The sequence below is a fragment of the Lissotriton vulgaris genome, chromosome 7, assembly GCF_964263255.1.
Source record: "Lissotriton vulgaris chromosome 7, aLisVul1.2, whole genome shotgun sequence".
Taxonomy (NCBI): Eukaryota; Metazoa; Chordata; class Amphibia; order Caudata; family Salamandridae; genus Lissotriton; species Lissotriton vulgaris.
The window spans coordinates 890,503,762-890,519,605 of NC_141695.1; the positions used below are offsets into that span (position 1 = coordinate 890,503,762).

The 15,844-nt window shown below is 40.7% G+C and overlaps 1 protein-coding gene across 5 annotated transcripts in view; it reads right to left on the reverse strand.

Moving 5' to 3' along the window:
• Positions 1-15,844, reverse strand: part of TCOF1 (treacle ribosome biogenesis factor 1) — a 338,714-nt gene that overhangs the window by 152,091 nt on the left and 170,779 nt on the right. For 3 of the 5 annotated variants that reach the window (XM_086931304.1, XM_086931302.1, XM_086931306.1), the window contains one exon: positions 11,251-11,454. In XM_086931304.1, coding sequence (XP_086787430.1) covers positions 11,251-11,454 — 204 coding nt within the window. The remainder of the gene's footprint in view (positions 1-11,250; positions 11,455-15,844) is intronic. The other 2 variants (XM_086931305.1, XM_086931303.1) reach the window with 1 other exon arrangement.

The following is a 15,844-nucleotide window of genomic DNA, read 5'->3' on the forward strand; positions in this document are numbered from 1 at the left end:
ATTCAGTTACCAGAAAAGATTGCTGCCGTGAAATGTGCAGCTCATAAAAAAGGCAATGATTATATTACAAAAGGTAATGCTTACGCGGATGTAATTGCAAAGTATTGCGCCAAAAACAATTATTCAATCAATCGGGAAAAGGACAAAAGTCACATTCTGAACTCTCTCATGCTAATATCAGTAGTTGAAACATGGCAGGGAGTAAAAGAGCTACAAGATGAGGCAGATGATGAAGAGAAAAATACGTGGCTCGAAGCAGAATGTAGACAGCGAGAAGAAGATGGAGTTTGGGTTAACAAACGTGACAGACCAGTAATGCCAAATTGCAAGATTGCTGACATGGCACGGATGTACCATGGTCCAGGGCATTTGGGAAGAGACTCCATGATCAGATTATTTAGAAAGACATGGTTTAGTCCATAATTCAGGATTATTGCAGAATCACTTTGCCAGAGATGCTTGACCTGCCAACAAATGAATCCAAACAGGAAGACTGTTGTAAGCTTGGGAACTATAGGATGGGAGGGTGGTCTTTTAACCAGGTTACAAATGGATTTCATTGACATGCCACCACAAAATAAGCTCAGGTATGTGCTTGTGATTGTTTGTCTGTTTTCAAGATGGGTGGAAGCATTCCCAACTCGTCACAAGTTACTGTGGCAAAATTGCTTTTGAGGGAGATCATACCTAGATATGGTTTTGCAGTTACTATTGAAAGTGATCGCGGAACGCATTTTGAAAACAGATTGTTACAATTGATGTGTGAAGCATTGAACATTAAACAAAAATTACACTGTGCATACAGACCAGAAGCATCAGGTGTTGTAGAACAGATAAATGGCACAATCAACAACAGAATTTCCAAAATGTGCCTAGCTACAGGAGTAAAGTGGACAGATGCTCTTCCACTTGCTTTGATGTCTTTGAGAAGTACTCCTGACAAAAAGACAGGCCTTAGTCCTTATGAAATTTTAATGGGCAGAGTTATGAGGCAAGCATTTGTTCCTGTTGGCAAGCTTTTGAGTATTAATGAAAGTGCAATTATCGAGTATTGCCAGAACCTTTCTGACGTAGTAAATTCTGTATTCCATCAGGTGGGAACAGATGTGATTTCAAAAGAAAAAGAGCAAGCTCATGATTTTTTACCAGGAGACTGGGTCAGAACAAAAATTCATCGAAGGAGAAACTGTTTATTACCCAGATGGCAAAAAGCAAGACAACTGATACTAGTAACAACAAATGCAGTCAAATGTAGAGGTCTGAAAAGGTGGGTGCATGCAAGTCACACCATTCGTGTACCACCTCCTGATAATCCTGACGAAGAAAGTGACAACTACTGATTCAGACTCAGAAGGAGATCCTGAAGATCCAGATTCTGAAGATCAACAAGAAAGTCGACATCTGGAAGAGTCAGATGCGAATCAGGCATTGAATGAAAAAGATCTGGAAATTGTGACGCTAGATCCAGGAAATGATGAAAATCTGCTAGAAAAAGAATCTCAAGCAGAAAAAGAAGATTCTGAAGCAGAAAAAGATTCTGAAGCAGAAAAGGGATCGGAGTAGAGTAAGAAGAAAATCAAATCCAGGAGAGTATTGAAAAGCAGACTGGAAGCTCTGAAAGCAGGAACAAGAATTCTGAAACTGGGAAGTTGAAAGTAATTCCTGAAGAAGAAGAAGAATTACCAAGTACCAGCTACAAGGATGATGTTCCTAACGGAGTGAAGCTGCCGAGTAAAGAAGAACTAAACATAGATTTGAAGTCTCAGAAACCGACTCAGATGAGAGTGATGAAGAGTCTGAAATAAGAAAATTCAGGAAAAGGCTTGGAAAGCTGAATGTAACGAATCTGTGCCAAAGAAGAAAATCTTGAGAAAGGGAGATATTTGGCCAAAAGAAAACCTGAAATTCAAATTAGTGAAAAGATCTAAGGAGCAGATCAATGAAATCTCAAGCCAGAAAGGGGATTCTGAAAATAAAAATCAGACAGGAAGGAAAATAGAAGTAATTAGTGGTAAAGCAAAAAGAGTGATTAGGCCAAATCAAAAATACAAGTCCCCAGAGTGGACATACATCATCATCCCGCCAATAGTGGATGTTGGGAGTAGCAGTCAAGAGGATTTGGAGAAAGCCAGTGACCATGATTAGGGTTGTTTTCTTTTAAATTGAGGTTTTATTTTTGGCATAAGGCTGAAGAAATTGTGTTAGGTGACACAAGGTCGAAGAATTTGTGATAGCTGGAAAAAACACATTCATGTGACGCAAGGTCGAAGAAAAGCTGTTAGATGGTTGCTTAAAAAAAAAAAAAAAAGGGGGAGATATATTAGTTTAATTACTTACATTATTTACAAATTTTTAAATTTTTGTTTTTGATTTTTGATTCTTCATTTTTCTAAAATGCCTAGTTCGGATACTTCCAGATGTTCGCGCCAGGATACTCTCAAGTAACGGAGCGCGCTACAAAATAGTTTATACATACATACATACATGTTCCATTTTGAGAAGATGTTGCAAAATGTCTATTTGTGTGATTCTTTTAATCTTGGTTTGGTTAATCTTAGCTGTCATTTTCCCTTTTGGTATTGACAAGGAGAAATTTAAGTCTAACATGACAAGTAGAGTAGAGACTGAACAGGAAAAACATGTTGGCAAAACTAACAGTTATTGAGCACAATCCAGAGCTCCATCAAGATAGATCTGTTGGAGATTTTTCTAGCAATTCCTTTTCCAGACTCTTGTCAGAGTATGTAAGAGCCATGAATGTAAAAGATTGTTACGTCTGTGTGAAGCTTCCTGCTTCTGTTTCAGAGGGGGTTACTTATAACATGCTACCCCTCACTTATGGCATCACGTGCAGTGTGATAGCTAGCTTGTTCTATAAAACAGGTCGACTGGAGTACTTTTACTCAGATTATGATGAAATCTTTGCGAATCTAAAAGTTGTAAATAGCTTAAACAAAGTCAGACCTGCTAAGCAGATGAGGGAATTCTTTATGGTGACTAACGAGCTTACTTACGAATATGCCTTCAGAAACAATTTAACATGCAAGATGAGAGCTGAAGAGAAGACTTTCCTTAACATGGTTGAGGAGAGAAGAGCTATTGAAATGAGATGCTGAAACATGAAAATCAAAGTGTTGGCAGCTTGAGAATGAGAAGCTTAATGGTGTGAATACAAATGCTGCTATTCACATAGATGAACCAGTTAGTGGAAAATTTTGCATCAGAAGAGACAATACACTGTATGATAATCTTTTTGTGGGTGCTAGTCAATGTGAGGATACATACCTTATCACAGGGGGATGGCGATTTAAAGGTGGTAAAGACCCAATTTTTCCTGGAATTTATTTTGTTTGTGGAAACAAGGCGTATTTTAGTCTCCCAGACCATTGGTATGGGACGTGCTATCTTGGATTAGTTTTTCCAAAGATTTTTCATGTTGACAGAAATGCAAAGGGTACCTTTGAATTTGGTGAACACCTGAACAGGTACAAGAGGGAAAGTTTCTCAGAAATCATGGGAGACATTTTTGGCGCAATCATTCCTATGGTAGGAATAACCCTGAATGCAATCAAAATTAGAAAGGTTTCCACAATTGTAGACAGATTGTCAACAGACACTGCAAGTGGTTTTCAATTAGTCAACACGGAACTTGTTGCCACTAGGAGCATGGTTATGCAGAATTGTCTTGCATTAGACATTCTGCTTGCAAAAGAGGGAGGAGTCTGTGGGGTTTTACATGTCCAGCATTGCTGTACTTATATCCCAGACAAGAGTCAGAATATTGAAACACTTATTAAGAACATCACGGAATTTCATTCGGAGATTGAACCCCTGGAAGATGAAAAATTCACTGAACGTTTAGGCAAAAGGATTGAGGCAATTAAAGATTGGTTTTCAGAGATTGGCAGTTCAATCATTGGCAAAGTACTCTTTCCTGTAATCATCATAGTCCTGGTGATACTTATGTTAAAAATTAGTTGCATGATCCACAAGAGGAAGAAGCATGTAAGGGAGAAGAGGAGGATTTATAAACTCAGAAAGGAACAGGAGAAGGAAATTGAGTTAGAAGAGTTTCGAGGAGCTCAATATGAAAGTACCAGACAAACTGCTGAGACAGGGGTTTAGGGAGACTAACACTGAGAGAAATCAAAATGTGACGTCTTTAAATTTGGTTCAAAATTTGCTAAATTTTGGGTGTTTGGTGATTTTGAAATCACCAGATGAGGGAGTTGGAGCGAGTTTCAGGAATAATTTTATTCTGACTCGTGAAGTCATATTTCCATAATAATAATTTTTATTAATATGTTTGTGCATGGTTTTCACTAATACAACCTAGATTAAAAGTGAGTAAAGTCACACGGGAATAATATTATTTGCTTTATGTTGCATCTGCAAGTTTGTCTTTAAATAAATCTATTAACCTTGTCTTATGTCCTTTGTCCTTGTCAACATTAATGCGGCTGATTAATTAATGGCATGTGCTTATTTTACATGTGCTTCTGTTTATGTTGTGTTTCTTTTTATGTTTTTGCACAGGCTCGTGGAAAATCCTGCTGGCCTTAATCAAGAATGGCAGATATATTCTAACCGCATACGAGTGCTTTTCTGCTAGATAATTTATACTAATGGGTTAATTTTAGCAATGGTGGGTGGGAAACAGAATGGATCTCAATTCTTTAATTAATTGCTGTCTTGTGTTTCTTTAAACATTAGTTAATCGAGTGGGCCTTTATTGAAAAGAAGCGTGACTGGCAGTGCTGCTGAGGACGTGTTCTGACTTGACATAAGCAAAACTCTTGCTCTTGGGCTAAAAGAATGTTTCCTGCCGAACGAATAAAAGAATGATGTGCAGGACATTTGACGTCGAGTCTTCACGTTTCTTCAAGTGCACCAAGGACACTAAGCCTGCTCAGGTTCAGGATGTCAAAAGATTTTGTTGTGCTCTCTGTGTGTTGTAGACAGTTTTGGTAAGTGCTCGCTTTGATGAGCCAGTCGTCTAGATAGGGGAAGACGTGAATATGTGGTCTTCTGAGATGAACACTAGAACCACTAGGGGTGTGGCTCCGCACTCCGTAAATGTTTGTAAAGTTCCAAATTTTTGATATATATTTCAACAATGTAGTTGGTGCCTCATGCGATGCTCCCACTGAGCATGGGAGGTTTAGATTACTGATTAGACACGCGTTACTTGGACCCAAGCTCCACAATCACATGGCACTCAGAATTATCTCTTCATACAACGTAAAATAATTTTCTTCACATATTGTTCATGATTACTTCTTCTTTAATTTCCATTATCCTGTTAATTGTTTCATCATTAACTTTTCAGTGATTCACATATTAATTTCACATTTCTTAACTGCCCAATGCATTTCAAGCACAAATGCTCTTCCTCAGGGGACTTTGTTCTGAAAAAATATAGCAATATGTCGGTACATTTTCATATAAGTATGCAAACAAGTATTAACTAATCAAAATCACAATATAAAATGCAATACAAAAAATTCTCAACCACAACATTCTCAACAAAATTCTCAACAAAAAATTGACTATAGAACAATTCACGTTCCTATTAAGTTCTGGTGCATGTTACACCTTATAACCCTTTTGTGAAGAAATAAAACGTGTTGCTTGATCTTATATCATATCGCATGCACTTTAAGCATGTGTGTACTCACTAGAATGTATTCTGTCACTGACCTTGCTCGAGGTTTCTCTATTGTTGTTCAGAACTGTAAACAATCAACAGGGCACTAGTTTACTCAAAATGTCATGATTATGTTATTCTAATCCGTGATCTCCTTATTGCTAGTTTTGGTCTTACCGGGTAGCTTGTACAACAACGCCTATAGCGGTTCATCCTCCTTTCCGAGTGTTCGTAAAGTTTAGCGTGCGTCGCTCTATCCTAGTTAAACTCTATCCTTATCTCGGTCCGATCACGTGATGTGTGTTAGGTGAAACGAGCCCAAAAACGGACTCTCGTTTAGTGTGATTCCGTATGTGTCTATCTACCTCTGTGTGGTCACTTGTGAATGGTGATTTGTGAATGGTGATTTACGATGTTAACCTGCAGTAGCTTGTTGAAAAATGTGCAATACGTAAAGTAACTATCACCTAAGTATCGTGAACGTTCTAGATAAATACAAAATGTAAATAATTGACATGTATAAGAAACATAAATGAATGAACATATATAAATGTAAATAAATAAATGTGCGAAATGCGTTAAATCATTCCTGAACAATTATTCTCTACATGTCATCAAATGTCATCACATCCATAATCTTGAGTACTTGTCACTTTATGAGTTTATAGAAAGCAGCTAAGTTCCATCCGCTCATTTAACCCTTTAGGGTACAGGGTGCATAAAAAGTTCATCCAAAATGTCTCTCTCCTTAGCAGTAAGTTGTTGTTGTCCATTCCTGGCCGGGTTGTCACCAATTCCAGTATACAAAATATTAATTGTGAAGGATTGTGTTTAGCTTCATTGAAATGAACTGCCACTGTGGATTTAAGATTTTTTAATCTGATATTACTCTTATGTTCTGTAAGTCTGGTTTTTATCTTTCTTTGGGTTTTGCCCACATAGGACAATCCACACGGACATCTTAACATGTATATCAGATTGCTGCTATCGCAAGTTCCTGATACCTTTAACTTTACAGGTGTACCTTTAGTGGGGTGATTGATCACGTTCCCTTTGATGATAGCCGAGCAGTTACCACAATTATGGCATGGCATTGTGCCTTTGTATTTCTCTTTATCTGTCTTTTTTGGAATTTTGATGAGTTCTTTGATATTTTTTGTTCTCTCATATGCAAATATTGGAGAGTTTGAAAAAATGCATTTGAAATCTTCTTCCAGCGCCAGTAGTGGCCAATGTTTAATGATTGTCTTTTTGATACTGTAACTGCGTGTGGAGAATTTTGACACGAATACAGATCCACCACTCAAGAGACACCTTCCATTTTCACAACTGGTCAGAATAAAGAGGAATGCCTCAACAGAAGAATTGTACAACAAACACAAATTGGAGACCTTAAACAAATTTAAAAACAGAGGATATCCGGAACCCATTCTGAATGCCGCCGCAGAAAGAGCAGACAAATTACAAAGACATCTGTTATCCGCAAAAACAAAAATGGAAGAACAAAGATCTGTATTCGTGTCAAAATTCTCTACACGCAGTTACAGTATCAAAAAGACAATCATTATCATGTTAAGATGTCCGTGTGGATTGTCCTATGTGGGCAAAACCCAAAGAAAGATAAAAACCAGACTTACAGAACATAAGAGTAATATCAGATTAAAAAATCTTAAATCCACAGTGGCAGTTCATTTCAATGAAGCTAAACACAATCCTTCACAATTAAAATTTTGTATACTGGAATTGGTGACAACCCGGCCAGGAATGGACAACAACAACTTACTGCTAAGGAGAGAGACATTTTGGATGAACTTTTTATGCACCCTGTACCCTAAAGGGTTAAATGAGCGGATGGAACTTAGCTGCTTTCTATAAACTCATAAAGTGACAAGTACTCAAGATTATGGATGTGATGACATTTGATGACATGTAGAGAATAATTGTTCAGGAATGATTTAACGCATTTCGCGCATTTATTTATTTACATTTATATATGTTCATTCATTTATGTTTCTTATACATGTCAATTATTTACATTTTGTATTTATCTAGAACGTTCACGATACTTAGGTGATAGTTACTTTACGTATTGCACATTTTTCAACAAGCTACTGCAGGTTAACATCGTAAATCACCATTCACAAATCACCATTCACAAGTGACCACACAGAGGTAGATAGACACGTACGGAATCACACTAAACGAGAGTCAGTTTTTGGGCTCGTTTCACCTAACACACATCACGTGATCGGACCGAGATAAGGATAGAGTTTAACTAGGATAGAGCGACGCACGCTAAACTTTACGAACACTCGGAAAGGAGGATGAACCGCTATAGGCGTTGTTGTACAAGCTACCCGGTAAGACCAAAACTAGCAATAAGGAGATCACGGATTAGAATAACATAATCATGACATTTTGAGTAAACTAGTGCCTTGTTGATTGTTTACAGTTCTGAACAACAATAGAGAAACCTCGAGCAAGGTCAGTGACAGAATACATTCTAGTGAGTACACACATGCTTAAAGTGCATGCGATATGATATAAGATCAAGCAACACGTTTTATTTCTTCACAAAAGGGTTATAAGGTGTAACATGCACCAGAACTTAATAGGAACGTGAATTGTTCTATAGTCAATTTTTTGTTGAGAATTTTGTTGAGAATGTTGTGGTTGAGAATTTTTTGTATTGCATTTTATATTGTGATTATGATTAGTTAATACTTGTTTGCATACTTATATGAAAATGTACCGACATATTGCTATATTTTTTCAGAACAAAGTCCCCTGAGTAAGAGCATTTGTGCTTGAAATGCATTGGGCAGTTAAGAAATGTGAAATTAATATGTGAATCACTGAAAAGTTAATGATGAAACAATTAACAGGATAATGGAAATTAAAGAAGAAGTAATCATGAACAATATGTGAATAAAATTATTTTCCGTTGTATGAAGAGATAATTCTGAGTGCCATGTGATTGTGGAGCTTGGGTCCAAGTAACGCGTGTCTAATCAGTCTTCTGAGATGAGCCACGACAACTGCCAGACATTTGGTAAATACTCTGGGCACTGTAGTTACTCCAAAGGGAAGTACTTTGAACTGATGATGCTTGCTGGCTATCACAAATCTGAGGTATTTGTGATGAGCCGGATGATTCGGAACATGAAAATATGCGTCTTGTGTCTACAGTAGACATAAAATCTGCCTCCTGTAAAAGTGGAAGTACCTGTTGAAGGGTCATCATGTGAAAGTGTTCCGATAGTATATAATAGTTTAACTCTGAGATCCAAAATAGGTCTTCGTGAACGGTCCTTTTTTGGGAATGAGAAAATACTGTGTAAACCCTTGAGCCCTGGTACGGTGTTGGAACCGGCTCAATAGCTGCTTTAAGTTGGAGAAATTGCACTTCCTGTTTGACAAATTGCAGACGTTCTGGAGACAATTTATGAGGGCATGGTGGAATGTTTGAAGGATTGCTGGTAAGCTCCGGGCAATAATCATGTTGGGTAATTCCAATCACCCATTTGTCTGTGGTTATAGATTGCCAAATAGGGAGAAATCGTTGAAGTCTTCCCCTGACAGGTGTGGTATAGTCAGGGGAAGCATTGGCAAGGCACTACTTATTAGGGAAAGGGGAGTTAAGGGGTGTGTTACCCTTACCACTACCCATAAGTTGTTCCCTCTATAACCTCCTAGAGAAAAGCCTATTGAGCGAGGACTGGTTGTTACCTTTGTAGGCGGAGGTATTCTAGTCTGAGGATGTGGTTTGGACTCAGAGGACTTTGGTTCCGAGGAGGACTTTTGCTGACTCTGTATCAACCGGAAAGGCTTGACTGGCTGTTTCGGAGCTAGGCCTGAAAACGGGGATTAGGAAACGTAGTCTGTGTCAACCTTGGCCAGAAGGCAGAGGTGGTGCCGAAGCCTTGTGGTTTTGGGAGTGATTTTAAGGGGCAAGGGGTCTTCTGTACTCACGTCACTTTGCTCCTGCAGCAGTTCTTCTGCGTTGAGGTCTATCTTGAGCTCCGAGTTGGAGTCCTGCATGTAGAAGGCTTCTTCCTCCTCTGCCGCTGATGCCTTAACATCTTCTTCACCAGAATCTTCACCGAATATGTCCGGAGTGTCTTCGATGCTCTGACGCTGCAACTATCGATGGCGAGCCGGACGATTGCGAAGAGTTTTCTTCGATCTACTCGATCTGCAAGCTTCCTTCTGCTCCGGAGAAAAGCACAAGTTACACACCCTGTGAGAATCAGTGCACGGATACTTCGCGTGGCACTGAGGGCAGAATTTGAACGGTGTCCGTTCCATCAACGGAGAGCTGATCCAAATCAGTCAGGCCTGAAGGCAATCCACGAACCTTTCAGATCGAAAAGTAGATTCCGTTGACTGAAACAATAAGCGGAGACGTGGGAAACGCGTATGAAACAATACCGTTGAGGGTAGAGAGGATTGCGCATGGAGGGGAACTCAAAGAACAGTTTCGAATCGGAGCGTAGCAGCACACGTCCCAACCTGATGGCGGAAAAACACAATCTAACAATGGAGTCGATGACCAAGCGCACTATCACCAAAAGTAGGAATCACCTTACCTTGTGATTAAGAAAGACTTCTTCGAAGAAAAACAACTTGCAAACATCCGGACTCAACACTAGATGGCAGGAGTATGCAAAGCAGTACTATCTACAGCACACACATGACGAACACCTTTTTACACTTTTTCATAACAAACCCACCACTATAACTCCCTTTATGTTTGCAGCTCATTTCAAGCACTCATTCCCTGTACCCGTAAATAGTATTAACTTCAGAGCTGTGTCTTAGGAGTCTTAGGATTTCTTGGCCGAACCCACAGCCAATCTATGTAGACCTTTTTATGGTAACACTTGTCTGGGTACCAGGGTGTCAAATAGGGGTAGGCAGGGGCCTGTAGGGCTGACATTTGGTATCCCTCAGGCAAAGCGGCAACGCCGGCGAGCGAAATTTTAAAACTACGCCCCAGACGGACGTCACAGGCCCTGCTGCCAGCGAGTGTAGTCAGTCATGATTGGTGTACTGTGTGCGCTACTGGGCTGAGGGTGGGGCCCTGGCGGCTGGAGCACGGGGCCACTGTTATGCCCATGTCTCTGAGCCTCTGACTCACCCGAGGCCTGCAGCTTCGGTGGCAGGCACAGGTGGGCAGCAGATGACTGTAGCTAGCAATTATTAAATTATAGTCTTGCGGTCAGTCTCAGTGCCACTGGCCGCCTCACGTGCAGTTACAATTGTGCATGACAATACCACTGAGCCCTGCCCCACTCTATGGCCCAACCTGAGGCTGAAGACTTGCACATGCACGCCACGCACCATGAAGCCAATATACACCCACCATTTAATTTATGAGACGAGGCAGCAGCGCCGGTGAGAGAACTTTAAAACTACATCCCAGACGGGCGCCACGGACCCTACTGTCAGTTAGTGTAGTACTGTGTGATGAGCAGACAAGTCCTACTGAGACTGTGTGAAGTGCTTACAGCATGCAAATCTAGAAAGCAACCACAATGCTTGAGAACATTTCTACAGACAAAATAAATCTAACAAAGAATTCACAAGGCTAAAGAACATACTGCGGCTACCTGTTCCTCCTCTTCGTCTTCGGAGGACGAGCTGCTTTCAGAGCTCTGCGCCGATTGAGACTTAATATTTGCAGCCTTTGCAGAGGTTGACTTCTTAGACAATGCATCTTGTTTAGACACTGGTGTAACAATTTTTCCCTTGGTGGATATAGGGGTGGTGGCTACTTTCGACAGTACTTTGGCAGCAGGCTTTGGCTGAAACAAAAAAAATAAATAAACAGAAGTTAGTTAGGTGAATGTTAGCCTTGATTGGAGCAGAACCAGGCATTTGGAATTTATAGATTAGATTTCGCCTAACTTCCTGTTAACCTTTTCTACAACTTTGCTGAAATGTACAAGCACTTAAGTGATTACTTTTGATTTTTGATTGGACTGAGCCAAATGGTTTAAGTCGGACAGGAGAGAAGGATGTTTGTGCATCCCTTTTTTAGGATAACCTTGTGGTTAGCCGAAATCCTAATTGGCGGCTCCTGGTCTGGAAGGCTAAACGAACTTCCATCAGCCTTAGAACAGAGTGAGATTATTCCTATAATCTCCTGATCTTTCCCCATTTGTCTCAAAACCTGTGCAGGACGGGTCTGTTATAGTTTGTGGGAACTGGGTGCAATGATAACCTATCAACTACCAAGGGGTAATCCTAGTTAGGTCTGTTCTGTATCTTCTATTACATATGTCCTCTCTGCTGCAGTCTGTAACCACAAACTGCTGAACTATTCTCACATTGGTATTGTGAGCAGCCATGTAGAAGATACTTATTACAAAATGCCATTCCGGAAGGTCAGGGCCTTGAACCCCTGGCTCTCTGGTCTTCCTTTTGCCCTCAGTTTTAGAGCAGTCATGAAATACTGCTATCCAGCATGCAGAAAGCGTATCCAGGAGAAAAGAGGTTGTGTGCTGTTGTACACTGTGGCATTAGCTGCTAATAATTCTCATTACGAGTTCTAGAGCATCAGTCAATCGTTGGTCAAATGGTTAGTTAAGATCATGGCGCATTCGCAGCAATACAGGAAATCAAAACCTGCAGCTATGGGTGATACCTAAAATGCCTGCAGTCATCTGCCTGCATGGACGGATCTGTTGCACTAATGGCTGCCCTGCTGTGTATGCTGGATAAAAAGCTATGTTGCACAATGGTTGTCACGCCCATCTTACACTCTTCAGGTAAATGCTGTAACTGGTACTAATGTTCTTCCATTGTTGCCTATTGAAGAGTATTGTGTAGTTTGTTTCCCTAGGTCAGAAAGAGGTCTGCTTCCAATCTTCTTTTCCATGCATCAATCTTTAGTCCCACGGTCAGAATAGAGCCTTGTGATCACACTGGAATTCAAAGACCTTTTAATAATTAAAACTATATGGAATGAGACACCAAATAGGGCGGTAAACATCCTTAACGACGAAAGCGTTACAAAGCATGCCATTACCCCGCATTTTTAACTCTCCAAAATCTTTTACAATGCAGAGCTTTACACCACAAACCATTCAATGCATTTCCAAAAGCAACAGCCCGGTGGAGTTAGAATAGTAAATTGCATTGTAATGGGGTATGCGTTGTAATGAATTGCGTTGTTCAGCCCTGAGTTGTAAAAGATTTTGCTCAGTAAAAAATGCAGTGTAATGGCACGCGTTGTAAACGTGCGGAGTAAAGTGTCCTATTCAATGGGACCAATGTGCAGGGCTTACTTCAGCACAATCCTGGGCATTACAAACCTTGTTGTGCCCAGCTTCCTACACTTATCTGCATCTATTTGCGAGACCCCTTGTAACAGAGCAAAGACGTTTTCTTCTTTGCAGAGGGGTGAGCAGCTCAATCCGGAAACCGGAGTCCTCTTCATTCTCCTAGACCTGCACCTTAGGTAGGTGTGCTGTCCTATGCTATTCAGAGTGAAATGAGTTTCACATCTGGAGGAAATCCTCAAATGAAGTCTGGTTAATACTAGTTCCAAATATGTTCAGATACTTTTTCATATGCATGTTCCTGCAGTGGTGAGAGTGATGAAGGATGCTAAAGGTTCATGTTAAACTGTAGTCTGTTAGCCAAGCGGGCAGTATCAATGGTCTCTTGTGGCTATATTTTCAGGAAACATGGTTGAACCCAAACCCTGCTCATAAAAACATTTTACTTACCTAATATAAAGCTCTTTCTTGTGGACACTAACTGCAGATTCCTCACCTTTAAAATATTTACAGGCACCACTAGTCCAATTGAGGTTGAGCCACCGCTGGAGATCTTTTGCAGTCTCCTTGTGCCCCATGTGCATACATATATATATGCATATACCTACATCTATATAAATATATATACACACACACACACACACACACACACACACACATACCTAAATATATATATATAGTCATTCACATATATACACACACATATACACACACATATATACAAACATATATCCACATGTATAGGTAATATGCATACATATACATATGCAGGCTAAACATATTACTAGACTCAAATGTGCCTCAATTGCATTGTAAATCTTTTACATTTGAAATAATAAGAAAGCAGAAATCATGATATTTCCATGATCTAGAAAAGGAAAAACTGCTTCCAGTTTGCTTTGAAACGCAGCCTTTATTTTCAAAGGTGAAAAGTCAAAATCATAGAGGTAGATTAGCCTAGAAAGGCTGCATATAGAACAGTTGGAAAATAACTGGCGCCGTGCCTTTAAGACCTCCAGGAACCCCCAGGCTCCCATCATGCACCACAGTTGACAGTTAGGTCAGTTCTTTTTGGACGGCGTATAACAGTGCAATCACAGCATGAGTAACAGATGCATATCTATGGTTATGGTATTCTTCCGGGGTGGAGGGAGGGAGGGAGGGTTGATTATGACTTTGATGAGTATACCCCTGGAAGAGAACTAGGATTACAGGTATGGGACTTATTCTTCTCTTCCAGGGGTTACTCATCAATAGTCATGAGCACTGAATAGAGTAGCAAGCCCAAACCCATACACTGCGGACGAATACTAACCTAATCCAATCTGGTAACAACACACATTACCAAAACAAGTTTCTCAAGGATGCTTGTCCAAACCTAGCATCAGCTTGAGTGTCAGAATCAAGGCAATAATGCTGTGCGAAAGTGTGTACAAAAAGCCATGTTGCAGCTTTAAATATTTCCTGAACAGGTACATTACTAAGCATCGCTACAGTAGCAGCTTTACCCCTTGTAGAATGAGCTCTCGGCTTGCCTGGGAGCTGTTTGTGTGCCAGTTGATAGGATAACATGATGCATGACACAATCCATCTAGCAATGGGTCTAATAGAGGCAGGAAAACTAGTATTCAATGGACCATAATTGACAAACAGCATGTCCGCCTTCCGTATGCTCTTGGTTTTATCTAGATAAAATGCCAACACTCTTGCGATCTAGAGAGTGCAAAGCTCTCAGCAGGAGTGACAGGGTTTGCAAAGAAAGTAGGAAGAGTAATTGACTGGTTGATGTGAAACTCTGAGACCACCTTAGGAAGGAACTTCGGGTGAGTTCGAAGCACCACTCTATTCGCATGAAAAACGAGATAAGGCTCTGAAGAGCACAAGGCTTGTATCTCGCTCACCTTGCGAGCAGATGTGATTTTCACAAGAAATGCAGTCTTCCATGAAAAATGTTGCAGGGAGGCTTTTTGGATACGTTCGAAAGGGGGGACCCATTAACTTGGAGAGGACCACATTAAGCTCCCAGGGAGGAGATGGAGACCTAACTGGGGGGATACACCTTTTAAGACCCTCCAGGAAGTCCTTGACAACGGGCATCTGAAAGAAAGAGACCCGAGTGGGGGACTTTCTATATGCCGTTATCGCTGCCAGGTGAACCTTTATGGAGGAATATTGCAAAACTACTTTAGCCAAATACAGCAAGTAGGGTAACAGTACCTGTTCCGGACCTCGAATAGGGTCGTGACCCTCAGCAGTACACCTCATATAAAAACGCTCCCACTTAAAAAAGTAAGACTTTCTCGTAGAAGGTCTCCGTGCCTGCTTCAAGATCTGCAAGCAGTCTTGAGAGAGAACTAAATGTCCATATTGGATGAACTCAGGAGCCATGCTGCTAACCTCAGGGATGGCAGGTTGGGGTGGAACACCTTGCCGCCCATCCTAGTCAGCAGATCCGGATGACATGGTAACCTCCTGTGTGGTACTTTTGACAGATGAAGATGGTCCAGGTACCACCATTAGCAAGGTCACTCTGGCGCAACCAGGATCATCTTTGTCTTGGAGTCATACAGTTTCCTGATCACCAGTGGAATGAGGGAGACTGGTGGAAAGGCGTAGAGTAATGTCTCTGACCAGTCTATCAACAGAGCATTACCCTTGGAGCCTGGTTGCTGGTATTTGAAGGCAAAGACGCAGCATTTTGCGTTTTCTGCGTCCGCGAAGAGATTTGTCTGGTTTTCCCCAGCTGTGAAAGATGTCTGGCGCCACTTCTTGTTTTAACAGCCAGTCATGCGCTTCTGCAAAATGTCTGCTTTGGATGTCCGCTTGATGTCGAGCATGTCTGTTAAGTGAAATGCGGAAATCTTCATGTCTCGAGCCAGAAGCCACTTCCAAATCGCCTATGCTTCCAGCG